This window comes from Cottoperca gobio, chromosome 7, assembly GCF_900634415.1.
Source record: "Cottoperca gobio chromosome 7, fCotGob3.1, whole genome shotgun sequence".
Lineage (NCBI taxonomy): Eukaryota > Metazoa > Chordata > Actinopteri > Perciformes > Bovichtidae > Cottoperca > Cottoperca gobio.
In genome coordinates this window covers 19,600,507-19,627,147 of record NC_041361.1, presented here as the reverse complement: position 1 = coordinate 19,627,147, position 26,641 = coordinate 19,600,507, and the positions used below count along the sequence as shown (strand labels likewise).

Genomic DNA, 26,641 nt, shown 5'->3' with positions numbered 1-26,641 from the left:
TATTTTCACATGTTCATGTAGTGTGTAGGGATTTGTGTGTGTCAGTGTTGTGTTTGTGAGCATGTGTGTGCAGAAGTTGGCAGAGTGAGAGTAAAAAGGTACAGTGTGGCTGCTGAAGTGAGGACATGTCAGTGGAAGAACACAGACTTGTATACAGAGAGGGGACGCCTCTTGAGGAATGAGAGGTGTTTTCTGAGAGGGAGTGAATGTCTGCATGACTGCACTCGTGTGTGTGTGTGTGTGTCAGAGGCAGGCAGTGCCAGCTGTTTTGAGGACATGATGTCAGCCCCATGCAGCTGTAAAACTGTGGGTTTGTGGTTTTTTTCCCTCCTTGTTAACATGTTTTGTATTAATTATTGATAAATGTATATGTATATATATTTAAACTTTCAGTATGTGTGGTTGACATGTATTTCCCAGCATGTTTACATCTCAGCACGCAGTACTTCTGGGCTGATCTTGTCTTAGGTTGCCATCTGTTGGAAAAACAGTGAACTGTGAGTGTATAATGTGAAAAGTCCATCGTTGGTCACCAATTATGATACATTTTAGAGATTAGGTGTCTACAATGCAGTTAAAACTTTACACATTTCTAAAAACAAGAATCCAATAGATAAGGCCCATGCTGGGAATCTTTTATTGTGATTAAATCCCATGAAAACACCTAAAGTGAGTGTGTCTCTTAATACTTTATGACATTCCGTCTGTAGATCTCAGCCCCAAGCCCATTCATTCCTACTAAAATCTTTATCACCAGACGTATCCTTCCACAACTGTCCGCTGTCTGTGCTGCTGAAAAGGAGGATGAATGCATGTTTTAAGGAACTTGGCAAATCCTCTTGTCTGTAAACCATGTGTTGTAAATTTCCTTAGACATACAGCAAATCATCATGCTGTACTGTGGTTGGTTTATTGCAAATGTCATGTAAATATCTTCTACTTGGAGCAGTAAATCAACCACAGTACAGTGTGGTTGTTGTACTGCTCCAAGTAGAAGATATTTACATGAAGAAGAAATAAGCCTCAGATCAAACGTGAGTTTTTATTAGCTTCCGGAATGCAACAAGATGCCGTTCAGTCATCAAATTACCTTTCTTGTATCAGACATGCCATGGCTGGATTTACCTGTTAGGGAGTATTGTGGCCACCCCCCACTCTCTTTGTATTGTGTCTGCACCGTGCACACATACCAATGCACACAGCAGATATACACGGCAGCCTCATTGTCAGCAGTCAAAATTAAACTAAAAGAAAATATATATGTAAACAGAATCACAATATCTTAAAGTATCATCTCAGCCACATGAGATTCATGTAATGCTTTTGTAAAATAAAAATGTGATGACAACGGCACAGGGGGAAAAATACGACGGCATATTAGCGCTATAGTAGGTAAAAAAAAAAAGAAACTCATACATTTCCAAGAAAACAACTCAAATATTCTCTGAGACGAAGTGGTGAATTCACAAGAAAGAAAACTTGACCATTCTGAGATTAAAGTCACACATGTAAGAGAAAATAAACATACGTCGTCTTCAGAAAAACACTCCCCATCAAAATGATGTGCTGCACATTACTGCTTACGTGGCCGAGACCATTTAGGAAATAGGGAGATGTCAGTAAACACGACACATGTAAATGTGTATCTATGTGCTGCAAATACACAAAGAAATGTCCTTGAAGTAAACATAATTTCCCCTCATGTGGTTTCCAGCTTCCTCATCTTATCTTATTCATGTTTATTTGTGTTTATCTATTTCTTTGTGTATATCATACTTCACCTTTGTGTTGTTTCCTATAGCTACAAAAAACATTTAACTAAACTTCTAAATTGGTTGTGTTTTATCAGTAAAATGTACTTAAAGTATCAAAAGTAAAAGTATTCATTTTGCTTATGCTGTCAGTTACTTCTGCATTAATGTGTATGTTGCATTTTACTGCTGTAGATGTTTTAATGTGCTTATTTTTAACTCCTTTATATCCTGTCGGGTAGTTTAATCTACAGCAGGGGTGGGGAACCTTTTTCCTATCAAGGGCCATTTTTTAAAAAAAACATCCTTCGAGGGCCATACTAATTATTGAACTCATAACCTCTGCAAAACCTTTTTAAGACACAGCCCATTCATTTCATTTTTCTTATATGCTGGGCAAAAAAGCAACTTTTTTATCTATGTATATTTCTGTTTTATCAGAAAACAATCCTTTATTAGTCCCACAACGGGGAAATGTATCTTGTCACAGCAAAAGAACATATGAAGTACAAAGGCAGTACACAATAATTAAATATAATAATAACATAAGTACCAAGTGGTTGATAGAAAATAAAGTGAATATTGCACATGGCAGTGATAATTGCACAGCAGTGGTGGAATAGTCTGTTCTTGGTGTGGTGGTCTACCTCTCTATCTTTCCATGTTTGTATGTTACGCTCTGGAGAGTTGCTTGTTGGGCCAAACTCCGCCGAAGAGCGTTAACTTTATCCAAACGCACTCGTCCTTTCAGCTCGTGCAGTTCGGCATGTTTCGTGCAGTAATGACGCTCGAGATTATTTCTTCTTGAAAGTGCGACATCCCGCATTCACCTTTCTCTGTTTTACACTCGCCATGCTGCGTTCACTGATGTCAATGACAGTCTCGTGTAAAATTGAAGTTTTTTGACATGACGTGACCACGTGATGACACGTTCCGCTCGTGTTGTGTTCAAGGACCCTGACCTTGGCCAGGAAAAAATATTCAGTCGCCCATTTAAAATATTGCCGCCTAGTTTTTTTTGCTAGTGGATTTTTGTTGCGTGCGTTTTACGAATTACCTCAAGGGACGGATCAAATGGTCTCATGGGCCCTGGAGGCCGGAGGTTCCCCACCCCTGATCTACAGCAATGCATCATATTCTATAAGATGATATGTTGGTAGCTTTGTCTCTGATTTTTAAACAGTCAACACGTAAAGGAACAGTCTTAAATGTATAACAAACATTTAAATTGAACGTTTTGAGATGGTTTTCACAGGGGAGGTCGGGAAAGAAAACTGTAATCTGAACAGTAACTAAAGCTGTCAGAGTAAAAAGTACAATATTTCACCCTGAGATGTAGTGGAATAGAAGTACAAAACAAATCTAATGAATGTCCTCCTGTGTGAGAAAATGCACGTGAATGTGTCAACATAATATTGTAAACGCCAAAGTTTGAGGTTGAACTCATTTCAATAGAAAATAGTTGAGTTGCAATGTTGTGCACTGAACACTAGAAGGGAGCATTTCATCAAAGCTGCTCAGTTATAGTTCATACTGCTCTATATTTCAAAAGACCCCGTTATACAGATACAACTACTTTGTTATGGCACGGGCTCTTCATAATAATGTCAGTCATTTTCAAAGCTCAGCTTTTGGAAGCTGAAGCACAAAATTCAGCTCCAAAGCTCATTTTCCACGCGTCAAAGAAATAACACTGTGTGGGTGTTTTTACTCCTGCTTCTTAGTTTTCAGTGAAGAGCAGTGACATGTGGACACAATCGTGCAGCAAGATCATATAAGTTCACATCACACTCCGATCCTTGACCCTAAAATAATAACACAGCTTCAATATTTCTCTTGCTCTTTGTTTCAGAGCACTTCAACTCAAAGTGTGGCAAGCTGTTCTGCAGAATGCCGGTCCGGCTGATCACAGGCTGCATGTTGCCGGTGTTTGTGCTGAGCATTGGTCATTTGGACAACGAGCCTTGTGAATCAAATATGCTGTCACATCATCAAAGGCAATTCAAACTGTGATCTGAGCCGCCAATTGGAAATGGTAACATGCTGCAAGGTTGGACACGGGAGGAACACACAGCGAGGAACACACAGCGAGGAACACACAACTGAAGCAGAGGCCATGCTCATTCATCTCGTCTTTCAGAGAAAAACATTTTGAGGAGAATCACATGGTTAATTTTTGGAGCTTCTGCCACAAATCCTGGATATGCACTTGTTTTAGTTTTTTTTATTCTACAGCGGCCTGCGTCTTTTCGTACACAGTCGTACATTATGTGCTCCTGCTTGCTTTGCTGTAATCAGCATGCGCGTATTTGTGGGTAGAACAGCGAAGCATCTCCTTTTGCACACTCACACTGGCTCATCATATCCTAATCAGAAAGAAGTGTGAATGTGGCGGAGTGAGACACACTGCTGTTCACTGGAGCCACACATGCAGGTCTGTAGTGTCTGCACACACATCATTGAAATAGTGTATATTAGTGGAGAAATGACAGATGAATAAGATAAACAATATAAACTAATAAATATCTACAGGAAACTTACCCAGTTGATTAATTACATTAAAACAATTATGTTTTTGTATTTCAAGTTTTATTTATTTCATGTTTGAATATGCAAATTGATTTAAATGAAATAAATATTAAATATGTTAATTTGCATATATTTTACGGAACAGAAACAAACATTGTCTCTAACATACATTAAAAGTATTGCCCTGTATTCATATGACAAATGACAGCCATATGAATTATGAATTAAGTCCAATCATAAAGACATCAAAAGTACCTTGTTTATGAAATCCACTCCACATAATCCCTCATGCTAATTGTTATTGTTTGAGCAGAATGATGCACATGTGCGTATAAGCAGGACTTTGTGCCAATCCTGGTCCAGTATGCAGTTTACACAGGTGTGATGTAGAAACTTGAACGCTGCACATTCAGGATGGATTTTTCAGTAAAGAAGGAAAAAATATAATATTTGTTTTAAATTAAGAGGAAAATAAATCAAACCCAATGCAGTAGACATAGAAAATAATATTGGCTTGATATCCCATCATGCTTTGTGTCCATGATACATTTCCTTAGTTTATTATTCTATTGATGTAACATACCAATGTGCAGAGATGTATCAATGTGTGTGTGTGTGTGTATATATACATATAGAACCAATAACCGACAACAACCTTTAATTAAAAATATTGATTGATCAATCTACTGTATAAATAAGTTATTCAGCATATTACACATATGTTTGAAGCTATTATATACTCAGTGTATGACTGTTATCAAGTCATGAAGTAGTAATCATTTTAATATAAAGCTTCTTACTCATTGGATAAAAAAGTAAAACAATATTCTTAAGCAAGCTTGGGACGGATTCTGTACTTCAAGAAGTACAAATATATAAATACCTCTGTGTTTAAGTGTTCACCGATACTCCTTCAAAAACCTTTTTATGTATTACACTGACTCAGTATTTATCACGACTTCTCTCTGAGAAGGTTTCAGAGCACAGTGAGCGCCGATTGGACAGCAGATGTAATAAGGAAGGAAAAAAACCTGAAGAACATCAACAAATAAAGATTTTTTTTCTTTTTCTGTTTACATTATTGCTGGAGGCTTTCACTATTTGTCAGATGGCTGCTTTGCTCTTCAGTGAAAATGGAAATAGAAACTAAACAGTATTTCTTCTCCTTGAATAATTAGCACAAATAAACACACACGCACACACGCACACACTTCCAAGCCAGTGACAGCTTTATTGTCCAACCACTTTCTATATAGATCAGTAACTAAACTTTCGTCTCAGTTCTCTCGCTCTACACTTTCATTCTCTCCTTTTTTCGTCTCTCACATTTTCTTCATCTGGCTCCTATTCTGCATCCATCATCCCTCCATTTCTGGCTCAGTCCCCATTTCTCTCGCTGCTGTTTTGTTCAGCCCATGAAAAATTTCAATTTCTGTCTGATCAGCTGCAAAATTGAGTGGATATGCGCGCGCACACACACACACAAACACACACACACACACACACACACACACACACACACACACACACACACACACACACACACACACACATATAGAATAACTTCTATATGTATTTGGTGTGTAACAAAGCCAACGGAGAACTGAGACAGTCACTGTGCATCACATCTGAAACAACTTACAGATGCGTCTAAACGGGAAACGTAATGATACATTCTGTATGTGTTTTACGGGAGGTCGAGTAGCATCCCCTTTAGTCTTATACTAAACATTAACATTGCCTTTTGTTTGAACCCTTTTTGTTATTGTAATGTATTTAGACACTCCTTCTTCCTTTTGTCTGATTCTCCAAGACCTTTGTAGCTTTGCTTTCCAAAAATCCAATATTTCAAAACACATCTATTTTTACAGAAGCTGGGAAATGTAATTCTTGTTATTAGGTCACGGTGGGAGGCTTTGAAGAGTCTGTCACGATGCTTTCAGGAGAGCTGATTAATGGAAAATTACAGAGAAGCCCTTCCATTTTTAGACGCGCACACATCTCATTAGCAGATGACAGCTTGTTTTTTTCTCTTCAATTAATTGACCATGGGTGTGCGAGCCCAACTATTTGATTACCTGCTCCAGTTAATGTATGCAGTATGTGATGTAACCGCTGCTTTTTGCTATTACAAGGTGAGCAATAAGCACAGCTTGGGTGTTAAGGCCCTGTCACACATATCCGTATGACAGAAACGTATGCCGGCGCATACGAAAATTTGTCAGAGTCCAAATACGTCCAACTTTTCATCGGATCGGAAAAGTGAATGTATGCAGATACACATGTCTAACCTATTGATAGCGCATCACTTACAAATACAAAATGTATCAGACGAATGCCCAACTAATGCATAAGATATACAAAGATATGGCGCATACAAAATATCGGCAACGCGCTGGTTTACGTTGATATAAGGTAAGGTATAAGTAGTATTCGTTAAGAGCAGGCGGTGTTACGCTGGGGTGCGTTGTTGAACGCTGATGTTTTGAGCATGTTCAAAATATCCGGACGTACCCGACATGTGCTTTATAAGATATGCAGACGTTACGTGACGTTAGACATACGTGAATACGGAATACGTACGTAAATACTTACCTACGTAAATATAATACGTAACTATGTTAGAGGTACGTTAGATCAAATCAAATGTATTTATATAGCCCAATATCACAAATTATACATTTGTCTCTGTGCTTTACAGACTGTACAGCATACGACACCCTCTGTCCTTAGACCCTCGCATCGCACAAGGAAAAACTTCCTAAAAGAAACCCCACAATTAAAGGGGAAAAAATGGAAGAAACCTGAGGGAGAGCAACTGAGGAGGGATCCCTCTCCCAGGACGGACAGACGTGCAATAGATGTCGTGTGTACAGGATAAACATAGTACAAATACAACATTTGACAGAAATTACGTTGTGTTGAAAAAAACTGAAAGTATGGATGAATCATCCTACAGCCAATTTATTGATAACGAGTGGATAACCTATTCCTACCCTATGTTAAGATTATGCCTGACGACGGAGTAATTTATTAAACGTGTTTCTACAGTACAGCTAGCGTTCAGCATTTTAGCCGTTCTCCAGCATCAGCATGACGTCAACCAAATGGCACTTTTCCAGCTCCGTTGGCTAGATGCTCTGATACGTTTTAAATAAGTAAGTGATAAGCTATCAATCTTTGACATACATATAATAATTTGTTATGTATATGTCAGCTATATATACTTACCCTTAATTTATATCAACCTATTGCCGATATTTCGTATGCGTAGGCATACGTTTCTGTCATACGGATATGTGTGACAGGACCTTTAGAAGCGAGACGGGAGAGAAGGGATGCATGTGTTATTATGAGATGGGATGCTGTTTCTTGTTCAGGGTTCCACAGGTGATTTTTCCCTGTGAATTTATGCTTTCAGTGCTTTTTACATACATGCAACAAGTCTGATTGTTGTTCTCATCTTAACCTTATAATACCCACTGGAAATGTGGTGTACTGTAACAATAATAATTCAATTTGTTTAGCACATTTCATGCAAAGATGTAGGCAAAAGTGCTTAACAAAACAAGATCAGATAAAAAAGAAGGAAATAACAATAAGAAATGAGAGAAAACAAACAAAAAAAGTTTGCTCACAATACAACAAAACATTAAAAACTAGAAGGTCACGATGCTCTATCTTGCAATGTTATGAAAGTAAAAAATGCTCTGCAATGTATCAGATACACTCCTAAGTTGTATTTGTTCTTCAGTGGCTCATGCTGCACCCTTCCACCAAGTTTCATGAAAATCGGGCGAGTATGGTTTTCCGTAATCTTGCTGACAAACAAACAGACTGAACTAAAAACATAACCTCCTGGGCGGAGGTAATAATACCAGTCAAGTTAGAAATATAGGTCTTTAAATTTATCTTTTCAATTCCAAGGGAGTTTGGTATTCCAAGATGGCTTTGTAGATAGCATAATGACTTTAATATAATTTCTGAAAAATACTGGAAGCCAGTGCAGTGATGCAAGCAGAGGGGTAATGTCATCTCTTCTTTTGTATTGGTTCTTTGCCAAGGCCAGATTAAACTGCCCTCTATTTATTGTGTATGTACTCTGTCACTTCCTAGTTCCCATTAAGTACAAACAGTGTACACAGCAGATTATACATGACCAACCAGTACACCTCAGATGGATTAATACACGTCCAGATGTTAGTTCAAATGTATGCAGATGATACTATGATTTTTACCAATGTCAGCCAAACTGACAGCTGCAATGAGCAAGGTGTCGGATTGCCAAGACAATTCACTTTTTACCCTTAATGAGAGCAAAACAGTTTGCGTGTACTTCGCAGCGAGGATCAATAATAATTGACACAAACCTGTCTTTCAAAAAACAAGTTAGTGGGGTTATCATTAATGTTAAGCTTAATCTGAATACTTTTTTTAGAGCATCAGGCACCGATTGTCTCAGTCCTCTGCAAAGCTTCTCATACACACTAGGATTTTCACCAACAACCTGGTCCCAGGCAAGTGTGACTACACTGAAGCCTGTGTACTTACTCCATAAACAAATCATAAAAGTATTAGATAAAAAACCCAGGGATGATCGCCACTATAATATCCTGAAAAACGTTGTATTTTAATGTGATGCATGCCTGATGTTTCAAATTATTCATAATCTTGTCTGGCCTATACTAACAAAGAAAGAAAGCCTTTGGTAAATCTGCTTTCTGGGTTAAAGTAAAATTCCATACCCACAAACATTAGAGTCACCACCTTATATGCATTCCATTTATCATACTGATTATAATTATTATCTCACACTGATGGACTTTTATGTAGTGTGTGTTATGTGGTTGTTTTTTGTCCACCTGCACAGGTAAAACAGCCTCTAGCTAACTCTGGTGCAAGGACTTATAATCGAGCACTATCCCTTCAAAATAATAACTAAATATTTAAAAATGAATAACTACCTAGCCCAGGTTTCCTTTGTGTTAGCATGAGATTGTTCATTAAACCAATCATATCATCCAACAAGAACGCTGATTTTGGGGAATTAGGGAATCTGTTAAATTTTGCAGATAAGGTTAGAGAAAGATCGAAGTTACGTTTTTTAAAATGCAATGGTTGATTGCACCTTAACCAAAGTGCTTTTGTTGCCTAAACTTACCCACACATGTTCTTAGTTGCCAGATCGTAGCTCTTCCTACACTCAAAAAAACATTGCCACTGAACATATTCCGAGCAGCAACTGTGTCTATCTCAAAACATATCTGGTAAAACAAATTAGAAGTATATAAACGCAATTTATGGGGATTGTCTAAAAGATTATTTTATAATGCTGGACCAGCCTGAGTAGATATTGTATTTGTGGTACAATAAATCCAATTTCCAGAATGATTTAACCTGCAGTAAAACATGTGGCCCGCTTTGCCTGGTTTACTGAGAATTGTTTTTGCTATTTCATGTTTTATTGCTCATTTCTAATGACTTGTTATGTTTGAATACTTGTGAAATACCTCGGCTGAATCAATGTGTTGTTCCACTACAGTCTTTTACATTAACTTGCTTTATAACAAAACCTCTTTAACCTATAGGTGTTACGTCTTGTAATAAGGAGGACCCAAATGCAGCAAGGAAGATGAGGTTTAAACGAGAGCTTTATTTCCAAAAGCTAATCAAAACCAAAACAAGGCAAACAACACGAACCAGGTTTGACACAGGATAGCACGAAGATTCACAAGGGAAGCACAAGGCAACATGGATAGCACGAGCAGAACATGAGTAACAAAAATGACGAACCGACAAAGAACACTGAGACAGACAGGGATATATACACTAAATGAGGGAACGAGACACAGCTGGGAGAGAAAGGCAAAAACACAAGGGCAGGAATTAATACAAGACATGACACAAGGGGAAGGAAACATTTCCAAATAAAACAGGAAACGCAAATCCAGCATCGTGACAGAAACCCCCCTCTAAAGGGACGGATCTCAGACGTCCCAAAGAAATCATTAAAAGTCAGCAGGGCAGGTGGAGGGGGTCCGGAGGAGGGAATCAGGGGCAAACATGGCTCAGTAGGCCGCTCGGGAGGCCGGGATGGAGTAGTCGCTGGGGAGGCCGACAGAGTAGTCGGTCGCTCGGGAGGCCGACAGTAGTCGCTCACTCGGGAGGCCGACAGACGGGAGGACGACAGAGTAGTCGCTCGGGAGGACGACTGCGTAGTCGCTCAGGAGGACGACTGCGTAGTCGCTCAGGAGGACGACTGCGTAGTCGCTCAGGGGGACAGAGGGAGCACAGGGGCTGGGGTCTCGGGGGACAGGAAGCACAGGGGCTGAGGGCTGTCGCGGCCCGGCAGTGGAAACGGGCTGTCCGGAATGACGGTAGCTAGCACGGTCAAAACTCCTCCTCAGAGACCTGGAAGCCTTTTGCGCACACAGAGGTCCTCCCCGGGCCAGGCGAGTACCAAGGAATGGATCAGGTGCTGGAACAGGAGGAATAGTAAGCCGGCGAGCTGGCAGGCAGCTCTGTGACGTTGAGGAAATCCGTGATTTCTTCAGTGCAGAAGACTCCTCAACCAGGGCCTTTCAGCCTCCGAAAGGCCTGTCGAAAAATTGGCCTGTTGGTCCCTGCTACAGGTAGCTTCCTTCCATTCCCGCATAAGACATTAACTCGACATAAATACAAAGAAAATCCTTGTCCTCAAGCAATGCCGGGTCCATTTCTGGTCGGTTTGTACTGGTGGTTTAAACAAAAGAGAGCTTTATTTTCAAAAGCTAATCAAAACTAAAACAAGGCAAGTAAAGTCAAACAACACAAACTAGACACAGGATAGCACGAAGATTCACGAGGGAAGCACAAGGCAACATGGATAGCACAAGCAGAACATGAGAGTAACAAAAATGACAAACCAACAAAGAACACTGAGACAGACAGGGATATATACACAGACACTAAATGAGGGAATGAGACACACCTGGGGGAGAAAGGCAAACACACAAGGGCAGGAAGTAATACAAGACATGACACAAGGGGAAGGGAACATTTCAAAATAAAACAGGAAACGCAAATCCAGCGTTGTGACAATAGGGGGAAGTAGTATCTCGACATATACTTAAAGAACTGGAGCATATTGTTTTTGAAAAAATATTTTCGAGATTTCTAGACCAATTTATCTATATATATTGCATGTTAGAAATGTATGTGACCATATATGTTAAAGCAATGAGGTATTATAGCTTCACAATTAATTGTTCCTGAAGCTATTCTCTGCACAATACTGTCGATGTTACTCATAAATTAAGTGCATTGAAACAGTGGCTTACACTGCACAATGTATTGGCAATGCATGTGTGGTAACGCTTTATAATGAGGGTACAAAACACATACTTGACTCATTGTGATTGAATGCATGAATGAAATTGCATTGCATTAACACTTTTTTCTTCACTTCAAACTCGGATCTGAAACCTCTTTGAATGCAGTAATGTCATCAGACGAGGCAAAGCAGAGACTGCATTTAATAAGAGCCACTGTTGACTCTCATTTTCATGGAGATTTAATCGACTTTGGTAGCCATCTTGTGCAGCTTTTGTCATCTCGTGATGGAGTCTAATCAACTCTGCTCTAATGGATCATCGTACACAACGACTAATCAGGATGGCAGCCTGATAACTACGTATCATTTGCCATCTCTTGTAGATTTCAAATTCCACATAAAGCCTGAAGTTTACATTCGCAAACATGAAATCAGTCTAAAAAAGTCACATGACACCAACAGTATTATACATTTTGTACATTTGCACACTTTGCACAAACATTCATTGGCCTATTTACACACATTAATAGGCCAAATTATCGGTCAAAATTATTATCATCAGTTTTGAAAAAAAAAGATCCACCTGAAAGGTTTAACATCATTGGTAAAAAATGTCAATATCAGTCAGGACAGTCTTGGTCAAGTTATTACAGCCACATTAAAGCCACACTATTGGCTTTTATTACATTTTTGATCAGGTTAAGTGCAAATCCTATTACATGTTCAGGAAATTATAACATTATTCGATGAACAATCATAAGGAAATAAATGGCACACACACACACACACACACACACACACACACACGGACAGAGGGAGGTAGGGGAGAGAGAAAAGCACCATGCTGTTGCCAGTGCCTCCGGTTGGCTGCGCTCTCCTCCTCCTCCTCAGCACCGGACGGACACCGGGAGCGCACCGTGAACACATGACGGATGAATGAACTTTAAAATCTGCCTCACAACTTTCACTCTCTCTCTCTCTCTCTCTCTCTCTCTCTCTCTCTCTCTCTGCCTCTCCGTCTCTCCCTACCCCCTCTCTCTCGCTCTCTCTCTTTCCCTCCTCCGCTGCTCCATAGGAGAAACACCAGAAGAAGATTCTTCGACAATGGATTTACTGCAATCACGACCCTATTGTGAATGATCAGATCTTTTTATTTTTCTTCTTCTTCTTCTTCTTCTTCTTCTTCTTCTTCTTCTTCTTCTTCTTCTTCTTCTTCTTCTTCTTCTTCTTTTTCTTCGCGGATGCTCATTAGCGTCACGAGTCGAGATGATGGCATCAATAGGGGAATTCGACCCTCTCAACACCAGAGTCCCTGCAACTAAAATAGAAGTTACCGTTTCGTGCCGGTAAGGTCCAACTCTCATACACGTATGTGTCAGATGTATATTTCAGTTTAGACCCACGTTAAGATTCTGCCTCTCACGGAAATACGCCTGATATGAAATTCAGATTTACACAGCAAGCAGCTTCAAAGTGATGGAAGTTAATTATCTAATGCGTGTGCGTGTGCGTGTGTGCGTTTGTCTGTGGTGGATGATATTTTCTCTTCTTCTATTTAAATCTGATACCTCCTTCTGAGGTTATTCCCTAATGTATATCCACATCTAGGCTGACTCCACCTCTAAAAAAAACCCACTATTTTTATTTAAGATTTAAGATTTTAAAGGCAATGCAATTGGACAAAAAACATATTAAAATAAAGGCTATTCTATCTATCTATCTATCTATCTATCTATCTATCTATCTATCTATCTATCTATCTATCTATTATCTATCTATCTATCTATCTATCTCTATCTATCTATCTATCTATCTATCTATCTATCTATCTATCTATCTATCTATCTATCTATCTATCTATCTATCTATCTATCTATCTATCTATCTATCTATCTATCTATCTATCTATCTATCTATCTATCTATCTATGCTTTCTCCCTCATGTGGGACCTTTTGCTCCCTGATGTCGCCCTTTTGCTCTCAGGTGAATGTTAAATTGTCCAGTATCCTCCAAAGCCATTAAAAAAAATCACAAACAGTGTCTTGACTTGTGCTCGAGGTCCAGCCAACAACCCAGTAGAAGACCATTGACAATCACAGACATGCATGGTTGATTCTTTTTGTATTTTATTAAAACAGCACACCTGATTGTATTGTTTGGTGGCAGGCTGCTTGAGCTGAACGGTCAGACCGGCTGGCTGACTAACTGACGGAGCAGTAAAACTCTGTCAGGGTTTTTTGCCGACTGTCAACCTGCCTGCCGGGCTCTGTGCTCGCTGGCTCCCCAATTCAAACCATGAATAATGAATAGCTGCTCCCTTATAGTCCCTCCTGAGATCAGCCAGACTGGAAGTGGCCACACACCAACGGCACAAACCTGGGAGAGAGAGCGGGCTCAGACTGGGAGATAGATGATGAAGTTCTTTGTGTTTTAATTCCCCCCCCTGAAGGATTCAAAACAGCCAGAAAAACATGTCAGACATCTGAAGAATTATTCATGATTAACCCTGGTTTTGCGGTGTATTGTAAATTCATGGCATTTTTCCATCCCTTCTGCCTTCAATTATTTCGTAGGATTTTTAGTCACATATTGTCTAATGATACAGTCAGCAGCTGGTAGCATACAAGTATAATATGTAACATTTACGCTTTAAAATATCTTATCTTTTTTTGTTGAGTTATTTACTTACATTGTCCCAAATGTTTCCAACAATTATAAAACTTAAAGAAACCTGTAAATTTAAACATTGGATTCAGTGTTAAATATACTTTTTATCCAGTTAAAAGCCACATTTTTACAATAATCTTGGTTGTTCTCTATATTTTAACTTTATATTTTATGAAGGATTTTAGTTATTGGACGTCTGGATCTTGAGTTATCAGAAACACAAGCTGAGCAAACGTTAGCAGTTAGCTCACAGCCCCTACGTACGCCAGGGGATTTTTAACGTGAAACTCTTTTAATAATAATTAGGCTCCCGGTAAAAACCTCCTGAACGATGAACAAGGAAGGAATAGAAGTTGACTGCAATGACAAACTCCCATGATCCCACGCTACTTCACGACACCGCCAAACTCTTTTGTTATTATTTTTGATTGAGAGAACATATTTTGCATTTAAGTATTAGTCTGAGTTATCGCTGGTTGGCACAACTGCGTATTGTACATTCATGGCATTCTTCCATCCCTTTTGTCTTCATTTGTTTTGTAAGATCTTTAGTTACATAATGACAAATGCTACAGCCAGCAGCTGGTTATCTTATCTTAACATAAAGACTGGAGGCCTCCCAGCTCCTTCACTGCTCACCAACCACTAGCTAACATTGACATTAATATTAATCACTTCTTCATCTTCCTCTCCCTGAGGATCTTCATCAGCCTTCCACTAGTAACACTAGTGTACACTATTTTATTTGGCTTACTGGGGCTTTGGCAGCACAGTATTTTTAGAATTTAGTTTCATAGAATAACTTGGGGAGCAATTTAAATCTGCACATGACCTAACTTTCAGGGGCTTAGCTGGGACCTTTCAAAACACTCTGGGGAGCAGAAAAAAACCCATAAAAACTGAATTTGGGAAATGTTAATGAATGAATACATTTTCTCAAAATGAAAAGTAAGTGGAAGGATCCATTTTTACCTGCATTTTTGTTGTTTCCCCAGGAGTCTGCTGGATGTGGATACATTCTCCAAGTCAGATCCTGGTATGTATGAAGTCTTTACACTCTGAAATGATGCCATTAATAGGATATTGCTTTATTTCATCAAATATTATGACTTTGAATATGAAATCTTCTAATATTTACAGTTTTATTTATTTTCTTTTTTAACTGGGAGATGCATTTTTTGCATGCAAGAAAAGCAGTACTATATAATGAGGGGTGTCCTCTGGCTCTTGCACTGATAAATGACCGAGAAGGTCAGAGCTATCGACGGGCAACAACTCTGCTGCTAAAATAATAAGAGTGAAGGGGGAGAATAAAGAACAAGGACAAGACCAAGGAAGCACTGAAAAGTCAAGGTTGAAGAAAGGTCATGATGTGAGGGTGGCTGAGCTTGGAGGGTAGTAAAAAAAAAAAAATGACAGGGGAAGGAATTAAGTGAAGGAGAATGTCAGAGCTGGAAGACAATGCAAGGGTTAAAAAGCTGCCTCTGAAACGGTACACTCAGTGTATAAGCTGTGGCCATTCACACCTTGTGTACCGTCTCTATGAAGACACGCGGCTGGACGCACTCTTTGTATTTACTCAAGGATATGTCTCTTATGCAGAACTCTGTATCCACCCTATTCACATGTCGTGGAACATGTATGGGATTTTACACTACGTATCTTTAAAGGCCGTTTTCTCAAAATTAGCAGCACTTACACACACCAAACTTTCCAGTTTCATTCCCATCTTATACTCTGACGTTTTTTTACTGAGGTGTTTGTTCAAATATAATTCAGAGCCTGATTTATACAACATTTTATTCCTGAAAACATGGCGAGAATTAAAAAAAATTAATGGCTGTTGACAGTATTTCCATACTTCCCTCTGTAAAAATCTTTTACTTTAATATGTCACAAAATGAAACAAGAATTTTTAACCTGGCATTTTTCCAATGTTCACATTTCTGTTCTGGAAATGAATGAAAATTAGCACATATTAAAAAAGATAATTCCTCATTTGCATATGTAAACATAATATTTCTGAAAACTTGTAATACAAAAATTATTTTTCTAAACTATATATATATATATATATATATATATATATAGTTTAGAAAATCATTTTTTCATTTTGTATATGTTACATTTTACCCTATTCACCTGTAGTATCTCCCCTAAAACATGACAACATATATTTCCTGGGCGTCAGAATTCTTGCTGCTTACATTGCAGGAATCAATAATTAACCCTGACCCCCTTAACATCCTGAAAATAGGGAGAGAAAGAAACAATTCACCGAATGCTTTAAAGTCTTATAGTCAATGCACAGCAACAGACAATAGGGCTGCATTCTCCCACACGATGCTTGATTCTGGGTTGTGAATAGCTGAGTGATGCTGTGGATGTTTCAAGGCCAATCATCTCTCTGCAGGAAGTCGCCTGCTTGTCACACCAACAGTAATTCTCAAGTAGAGAAGCTTTTAAGTATTTATTTTCCTTTTCAAAGTGCAAATTCTTTCTCAGTAAATAAAAATAAGGGAATAAAAAAAGCTGAGATCGGCTGTTTTAATACCAAAAGAGCTGGACAGCATTAAACAAACACAAAAAACATGGTGCAGGCTATCAAAGTGTTTGTTAGGGAGTGAAAGTGGGACAGAAGATGTCCTTAGGTGCAACTGTAAAACATTACTAATAAAACTTAACTGCCTGTATACAAGGGATCAATTGAAGCACTTCTCAATAACTGTCATAAGGAATAACTGCCTTCTGCTTCTGCTAAATCCATAAACACAAAATAATAATACATTTTAGCTTCACAGATGCTTCTAGGACATGCAAAGAAAGGGACAGGGAGTGCATCTTCTCGTCTCCTGACAATGCAAACTGCTCCGTTACAACTGTTAGGTCTTCAACACTTTTGCCCTCCTTACACTAAAGCTTTCTGCCCACTAAAAGTCCAGCAGCCTCAGAACACAAAAGCAAGTGCGGTACCTCTGAGTGTCCACAGGGTGCAGCTTTCTCAGACAAATGCTACCCCAAATCTGCCACACAGTCTGGCTTTTAAATGAATTACGCAAATCACAGCTGGGGAGCACATCTGTCTAACTCCTGGCCCAGGCTGGTCTGGAGGCCCGGGTGGCGACGACTGTGAATGGCCGCAGATGTGAGTGCATGCCTGAGGAGCTACTGGGCTCCAACCAGCACAGACAGGGAGAAATGGTGCAGAAGCTTTTCCCTCAGTCCACAACATAAGCTAATGTGGGGGACAATGCTCGGAGCTGTCCCACTACTTATGGAAAATGAAATAAGAGAGCGACTATTACCAGTTGTAACCTAAGTAACCCAGACAGCACAGGCATAGGCACATGTCTTCTGTATTTTCTGCATTTTTTTGCGCAGACTAATTAAGGCAATACTTAATTATTATTTCTATTAGCATTCCAGTGGTTGCTAAAACATATTCACTTGGGGATCTGATTCAAGATCATTTACAGTGAGCCAAGGACCATCTCGCTGTACATTATCTCTTACTTAACAATATGATATTGTAGCATATTAAACGTAGAAAATTACAAGATGTTACTTGGCTTTACAATTTCTTAAGAAAACTAGCAAACATACCCCTGACCTCAGCCTCTTCCTTATGCCGTATGTCCACTGCATGGAACGGCTCTGCTTGACGACACTCACTTATGCGACCAGCTCCCTTATATTCTCTTATGAATAAAAACAAACACAAAAAAAAAACAGGGTCAATAGTTGAACTTGCTTGAGCGCTCGGGCACCCAAAGGTTATTGTGAACACCGATTGGGAAGTCATACAAAGACCATATCTTAGGAGAAAAGGGCATGGCAGAAAATAACCTGTCTATTCCTATATTAAACTTGACAGTCCCCTTTTTAGATTCCGAGTCTGAGGTTTCCGTGTAATGATAAAAAGTGCCTCATTTTGCATTACTTTGTTGCTGCTATGTGATATAATTGGCTCTAACAAGTGCACAGTACCTCTTTAACTAAGGCTGTCATCGGAAGCTGAAATGAAACTGACAGGCTTAACAACCTACTAGCTGATGACATGTTCACTAGCGTAATTAGATTAAGTGGAAATGGAAATTACAGTCTCATCGCTGCAGCAGATCAGGTCTTTATCTGAAATAACATTTCTGAACATCATTAACGTCATTAGCATAACATAACAGAAACTCTCACTTCCTGTCCAACGCAATATCACAGAATGTTGCTGTTATTGTCTCCACTTAACATATTTTTATGTGGTCGTATATCTGAATACTTACCCGTACACATTCAGTTAACTGACATGTTTGTGGCCGCAGCTGCTCCCTGCTGTTTGCGTCCAGCTTTCACGACTGTCCAGTCTTAGCTGTTGGATACTTGGCACCAAAGTTACATGGGAGCAAATGCCATGGCAGTAATGTGACTGCAGTTTATGACAGAAAGGAAGTCATTAACAATACGACATACTCTATCAGTCGTTGTTTCCCCCTCTTCCCATGTAAATAATTTAATCAACTTATACACGCCTCATCAAAGCTACTTGTATGGCAGGAATTCCTGTAGACTGCAGCAGTGTAAATGCTAAATATAGTAACTTCACAGGACAAAGAGAACACAAATACACAATATATAATGAGGTCAATCATTTCTTAATGAGGAATATGAGGAGACAATTTTATTTTAATCTTTTATTGCCAGATTTAGAAGCTAAAATGTATGTTCCGGTAGAGCCATACCCAAAATAACAAGCCAATAATTAATAAATTATCCACAAATGAAAGTTACAATCCTAAACCTTAACCCCTATCGCCACAAAAAAAAAAGTAGGAAAGGGGATGTAACAAAAATGGCAGCTTTACCCTACTTTGCAAGGGGTGAGAGGTGGTAGTTAAGACACACAAAAGAGAAAAAGTCGCCTCAGATAATTAACTGATTAACTGAAAGTGAAACTGCACACATCAGCGCTCTCATGACATCCTGCTGTTCTCACCAATACCAAGACCCATTAAAGTGCCTAACTCACTCAAGTCAAGTCGTGGTGGATGACAAATTTCATTATTGAATTACTACGCCTCATTATTAGACTCACCTGAACACACCTCAGATGTGGTTTTTTAGAAAGATTCTTTCTAGTGAAAACATTTGATTAGGTAATCAATTATTCAGTTAATAGACAATGAATCAACAACAATTTTGACAAAGTACACCTTTTCTTCCATAAAATTGTCAAAAGAAAATGCAAATGAATGTGTGTTTCCATCCACTACTGTTACGAAAATCAAGATAAACAGTTGGTGGCGCTAATCCTAATCCCAAAAACCCAATATTGCAATGTTTTTATTTTTTTATTTAACTAATTGGAAACAGGTGGATGGAAACGGACTTGTTCTTATTCCAGTTTCTCAATTTGTGGATTTGAGCTTTTGCATGACGTTACATACATTTGAGTCCAATGTTTCTGTAATTCTTCAGTCAGGTTATACAAATAACAGAACTCAAGGTTGTTTAAATTCTGTCGTGTTATTTGTGGTCCACTAGGTTATGATGTGTTCAAAGTATTCGGCCCAACTGGGGTGTTGTGACATGCTCAAGTATTGTTATGAAGGGGCTAAAACAACACCACATTTTGACAAAGAAAATGAAAAATGTAATCAAGGTCCACTTGCTAATTTTTTCGACCACATCTCACATTCTCACTCTCTTCCAAACTTTGCTTGCAGTGAACTTCTCAGGAGCTCTGTGAGTGCCTGAAGCTATAATGATGAGAGTGCATTTTATCATGTCAGGTTCTCGGGGATCAAAGTTAGTGATCAATGACAGATCCACAGTGCAGAGACCATGAGAGAGATAACAACACCGACATGAAAGATGGAGGCGCACAATTGCACATTTGGGACACATACAAAAATAGAAACTGAGAAAGAGCAAATTAGAGACAGAACCCAAAAGCTCCGACACACTGGTATTCAGACGATACTACCTCAAGTGATGTGATGTGATGTGAGAATGTGATGGTGGAAATGTTTTCATTCTTTAAAGTTTCAGTCATGAACCCTTTTGAGCCAAAAGTGTGTGTGTCTGCTGTTGAATGCTGTTGTGTGTTGCAGCTCTAGAATGTACCAAGACACCAAAGACTCTGAAGCACTTCTCCTCATCTAATTTATTGATGACTCAGTGTTTGTCCTTGGGGATGTCGTAGCACGTTGCCTGGTCATTGTGTAAATTTTATTTATTTATTTTTACACCACCATCAAATTACCTGATGCCTCTTGATATCTGCCCACACATGGAGGATGGATACCTTTGTAATCAATGTGTGTCTGAAATGAAGAACTAGGAAGCTGAAGCGATTTGTTATTGAAGTTTTAGATGGATAAGAGGCAAACATATGAGAGGTGTCATACGGTGTGTCCAGTTCAGTGCTCTTCCTCTTTGCAAGCAAGAAAGCTTCCAGTTCTTCTCACTTTTCATTCTGGGTTGCATTGCAAGTGTTTTCACTTTTGACATACACAGTTGGCTTTTTACGTTTAATGTAATATGCTTTACAAAGACCATGAACTCCTGGCATGCAGTATTCAGGATTGCAGAGCTCAAATTCCTTCTTGGTCTTGTATTTGTCTCATTCTTTGCTTTACGTCTTGCCTATTACACTCTGTGATCCTGACTGAGTCTAGTTTTTTGTCTCTTCTTTTTTTGCCTTTACTGCTCAACGTTGCTGGCTATTTTTTTTATAGAAACGCAAATGTTTTTAAAGCTGCCAAAATCAATATTTTTAGATCAACAATGACTCATATCACTACGTGTAAAGTGAAAAGCGTCTCTCGTGCCCCACAGAAATGTATCACCAAATCGGCAGTTTTAACATCTTTCAGTAACTTGCTTTGGTTTTACGGCCCACAACTTTACTGTGTTGCTTTAGCCTCTCAGCTGCCTTACTTTATTAATAGAGGTTTTAGGGATCAAATTCAGCCTTTTATTGTATATGGGTGATTCTTTAACTACGGCCCATTTTGGTCTGGAACTTTTTAGAGAAATGTTTCAATATGTTTATATTTCTACATCCTGTGTATTAAAACTTCCTGATAGTGGCTATGCTGACTTTCTTTAAATCATATACAATTTCAAAGTCAGAAGAAAACACAATTTCCATCACACCACAACAAGTTGTTTTAAAAGAAAAACATATTTAATATACCTTGTGTTTTCAAATTATTCAATGAAATATCACACACAGAGATGGCCTATTGTATAATTGTATTTATTTTCAGGATTTTTTAAATAACCTTTTTCAAAGTGCTTTACTTTTCAATCAATTCAATCAACTTTACTCTTCAATCAATTTCTTACATGGCACAATCATGAGTTTTCAAAAGTATTAATTAATAGTACTACATAAAATTAATATTAGGTCAATATAAAATTCAAAACTTAGCAGGTTTGAATATCCAAAATCAGGCCCAGGGACAAGTGATATACAGCAAGAATAACATATAAAAGGTCACTTTATATGTAATAAAAATAATGACTGGTCTATGATTTAATTTGTGTATGTTCCTTTTGGTGTTAAGTGAGTGTCATAAAAATTTAAAATGAGAAATGTGTCTTAGTTTTTCTTATTTCTGATAGGGACACAAAAATGACGATATCACCCATATCTGTCTTTTAGAGTTAGAAAAAAAATGTTTTGTGAAACGGTTGCCATTCCCCCTTTTTATTTGGCCCCGTTCAACCAAAATCAACAATGTTTTGTGTCTGCTTGATTATTAATTTCAGTTCAATGTTTCAGTTTAGAACGAGATCACAGGTACAAGCGGCCGAAATGGGTTTTCTCAGACGGGTGGCTGGCGTCTCTCTTAGAGATAGGGTGAGAAGCTCAGCCATCCGTGAGAGACTCAGAGTAGAGCCGCTGCTCCTTTGCGTTGAAAGGAGCCATCTCCCTAGGGAGGTGTTCCAGGCACGTCAAGCTGGGAAGAGACCCCGGGGAAGACCCAGGACTCGGTGGAGAGATTATTTCTCCTCACTGGCCTGGGACCACCTCGGGATTCCCCCAGTTGGAGCTGGCGGATGTGGCCCGGAGAAGGGAAGTTTGGGGTTCCTTACTGTTGTCCCCGCGACCCAACCCCGGATAAGCGGTAGACGATGGATGGATGGATGGATGGATGGATGGATGGATGGATGGATGGATGGATGGATGGATGGATGGATGGATGTTTATTTGATACATTATCAACTAAAGTGTATAAGTGTGGTTTTCTTTGTTTAATGGGTTCATAGGATTTTGGTTGTTCTGTCTGGGATGTTGTTGTAGATCAGCAGCTCAATCAAGTAAAGTGCAAACAGGTGTGCCTCGTTATTTGCTCTGAGCAGGGAGGGGCTGGGCTCTGTTAAGATCAAAGATAGGGAAGATAGTTCTGCAGTAAATTACATTCTGTAATATTTTGTGTGTTGCATGTAATGATCGTTCATAGATACAATGAGATGTCAGCAGTAATTTACAGATCTTGTGTTAATGGTATGCTTATAATTCTGTGTGATTTGGATGCTTTCTCGGTTTAGCTCCCCCTACACTTACGTGGACTGGTGGTAGGTTCCAGCTCGGTGAGGCTGAGAAGGTAAAATGCAATTCAGTGGAATAAGGGGAGGTGGCAGCCTGCTGTGTGTGGCTACAGTTTTTCTTTAGTTTGGTGTTCTTTCTCTTTCTTTTTCTCTTCATTTTAATTTAGTTTTATTGAAATTCCCAGGTTCAATTGTTGCCCTTTGTGTCAGTTAACTTTTTGTTAGTAAATGTCACATTTTTTTTGTACTACTCCTGCTTATCGACCTGGTTCTTAAACATCCCTTTTTAAAGTTTTCCAGTGCCAAACCATCTTACATGCCTTTTATTTGGGGAGGCAGTTTTACATGTTTATTCTATGATTTTAGTTTCAGTTAATTTCTTAAGACCTCTCAAACAAACTCACATCAAAGATAAGGCTGCACAGGTCTCTTTGTAATAAGGATGGAAATTGAAGTTATGTAAGTCCTTTTGCAAAGCACTCATACATGCTGTGCACCAATTTAAGCTGTCAGTCAGGGTTTTGGAGTAGGTGTCACTTTTTTAAATGATAAATGTTTTCATTTTGAAACAAAACTATTTTAATACACCATGCTCTGCCTTGCTGGATACTCATGCCGGTCTTATTCAGCCTGAGTTTTTAACATATTCCACGCATTTGTGACCTCAACCACATTCACGTTGCCCTTGGAGGGATGCAAACAGCTCTTATGCATTTCTCCGAGCGAGTAAAATTCCTCATCGGTTGAACTAGAAGGAGAGAAAGTTCTGTCATTTTGGGAGACAGACTCATCTGTACAATTCATTCTTTTGGACCCAGATTAAAATAATGGAATTCATGAGATATTTTTCTTCTCATACCCAATCGCTTTAACAGTACTTCATCTTTGTTTTTCTGTGATTGAAGTGACCCTTTTGCAATTCAAAAAGCGTAATATCTGGCTCCAACTCCTATTCAAACTTGATATTACATTGATATAATTTCAGTTCTAAAGTAATAAGACAATCACTGGTGACATTGGCTCATTAGAACCTTGAAAGTTTAAGAGAGAACAATTAAAAATGGACGCAATCTTTTTTAACTGCTTCATGTTCTCTTTCTCACTGTGCAGCTCCTGGTGCTCCACACTACTTACACTTGTATTTCTATCCACCACCATCTGAACGGCTATCAGGCTCCCATATGAAACATCCCACTTCTCTTATGTAACATCATTTGCCAGTGGAGTACTGACAGTTTCCATCCACATGCATGAATGTTTCACTCCATTAAGATCTGTAGAGAGAGATGGCCTCCCCGCTCCCACCATTCCACGAGTATTTAAAATACAATTATGTGTATCGAATCAATTGTAAATATTCCTCTCTTATTGCGAAATTAGTGAGACATGTTCATTACATTTCATACACTTATGTGATACTTCCTGTACATTCATTTAGCTGTATCTGCTTTAGGATTGTGACTCACTATCAGGTAGGAGTTCATGTTTTGTTATAGCACAGCAGGTATGGTTTTAGTTTTGAGTTTGTTCTTGCCTCCTGTGGCTTTCAAAATGAGTCATCTGGAAGACTATATTCTGATATATAAACTATATGATTTAGGCAGATTTTATGTGATTCAGAATCAAGTCATAGTTATTACTTTCCCAGAACTGTGGCAATTTTCTCTATGTGCGGGTTGCTCCTGTAAGAATTTGAGTATAAACTTTGTGAAAATTGCTTTGAAACAATAGGTTAAGCAGAATTTCTGTCATGGCACTAAATGGATGGTAAATGGACTGTATTAATGTAGCATTTTTCTAGTTTTTGCAACCACTTAAAGCGCTTTCACAACGCACATCATCATTCACCAATTCACACACACTCATACACTGGTAGCCACCTACCACCTGCTCATCAGGAGCGATAAACATGAAGTTATGTAAGCCCTCAGTATCTTTCCCGAGGTCGAAATACCGACCTATACATGTTACGCTGACAAATTCCACTTCCATAAGCAGGTAAATTATAATTCAATAAAGGCTCAGTGGTGGAGGTGAGTAAAGGCAAGGCTGGAGCCAAAGCATCTAAATAAAGGTCACTGGTCTCTAATTACCCCCCGGTCTCCTAAGGAGATCTGAGGAAAGAGTAAACATCCCCCGCTGATTCAGTCATGGTCGTCCATCTCACACCTACAGCATTTAATGGACATATTCGTTTAAAAAGGTATAATTTCTTAGGTCAGGAATGTGTTGATATACACGTGACAATAATATGATGAAGAAACATTCAGCTGTTACATGTTTAGCTTTTAGCGTCAGGTATATAGATTTTAAAGAGCAACTTAACACCTTGTTTTGTCTTCAAGATGGCCCCTTCACAAATAACTAAATGATGATTGATGAATAAAATGAATGTGAAATAAAACCGGGTTCTGCATTTTGCTTTTCGCAGGTTGCATTGTTGCATTGAACATGAAGATTAGCCTGACTAGCATAAAGACTAGAAAGAGTTGCAATAAATAGTCAGTTTATACAGGCTGTTCTCATTCAATGTTCGTACCTACGAAAAGTAATGCACTATAATTTGTATAACCTGCGTAATCGTGAGACAAGACGTGCAGGGCTGCCTCTAAGGAAGTCAGGTGACGTAGTATAAAGACGTCATAAGGAGGAGGTTGGGGGTGTTGGGTGGATGGTTCAATAAACACAGGACTTTCACACGCTGTTTGTGTCCCGTGTGAAACCAAAAGTCAACGTTGACTTATTGAATGATCAACTCCTATGTTATTTACGTACGTCACTCTACAAAAGTTGTAAGTTAGTAAGTTGCCTAAACAGGTTCTGCTCTGCAGCGGCTTGCACAGGTGCACTGATCACACTCGTAGGAGAACGCACAAACATGTTTAAAAAAATGACATTTCGTAAGATATCACACAAACCGTTGTATGAGGATACATTGGTTTGTATACAGATTAAAGCCTAGAGGCAAATGATGAAGCGACTTGACTGGTTGGCGAAGGCATACAACCACAACACGGTGGCTATATGTATTATATAGTGAGTGTACTATTCTTTTGGGTCGGGATCTGTGGCATCTCATGTAAAGGTGATGGGGTTATCTTTGCTATTGCAGTCACTTTGTGATTTAGGCTTATAAGAAGTTTGGATTTTCACAGAAAAAATCTAATGCAGGTTATTTCTAGTTGTGCAGCTTTAGCAGCTCCACTGAGGTTCAATAGTTGGCCTCCAAAGGTTCACGGCTCTTTTGCCTTATCCCTCTCTTGGCAGCAGATCAATAGATTAGCAGTGATGTGTGCCCACCCCGTCTCACCGGAATTCCTGTGTGAGAGGTGTATCTGTGACAGATTTCTGACAGCCAACCCCTTCTTCTCAAGCTGAAATCTGTCACCGCCTGACAGTGGATTTCCACTCTGCTTCCATTTGTCAAACAGTCATCCATCCATCTCATCTCTTTACTTCACGTCCTCTTCTTTCATGCCGATCTTTGTTCATCAATTTTTTACCTATTCTTTCTCCTACTAAAGGGTAGGAAAAAGCTGAAGAACTCGGAGCTTAAATGTCGAATCAAAATAAGCAATCCTCTAGTTCAATCGATATATTTATTTAACGTGATAAGTCAAACATAGAAAATATTCTCAGCTGAGGACACATTTCGCGTCGCCGTTTCCATAGACCGCATGGCTCCAAGAGCCCCATCGTTGCGGTCTCACGGCTCCGCTCCAGGTGTGTCCCGAGAGTCGTAAAACATGCGGCTACATAGAAGGAGTAGGCGTTGACCTTCTCCTCATTGGTCCCAGTTTGGCGCCTACACGCTCCTCCGTCAGCAGT

At 39.1% G+C, this 26,641-nt stretch overlaps 1 protein-coding gene across 1 annotated transcript in view; it reads left to right on the top strand.

Annotated features, from left to right (window-relative positions):
- The first annotated feature begins 12,611 nt into the window (after positions 1–12,611).
- LOC115011041 (copine-9-like) overlaps positions 12,612–26,641 on the top strand; it is a 78,560-nt gene continuing 64,530 nt past the window's right edge. Inside the window, exons 1-2 of the mRNA XM_029435971.1 lie at positions 12,612–12,938; positions 15,256–15,296. Of these exons, the coding sequence (XP_029291831.1) occupies positions 12,859–12,938; positions 15,256–15,296 (121 nt within the window). The 5' untranslated portion in view covers positions 12,612–12,858. The remainder of the gene's footprint in view (positions 12,939–15,255; positions 15,297–26,641) is intronic.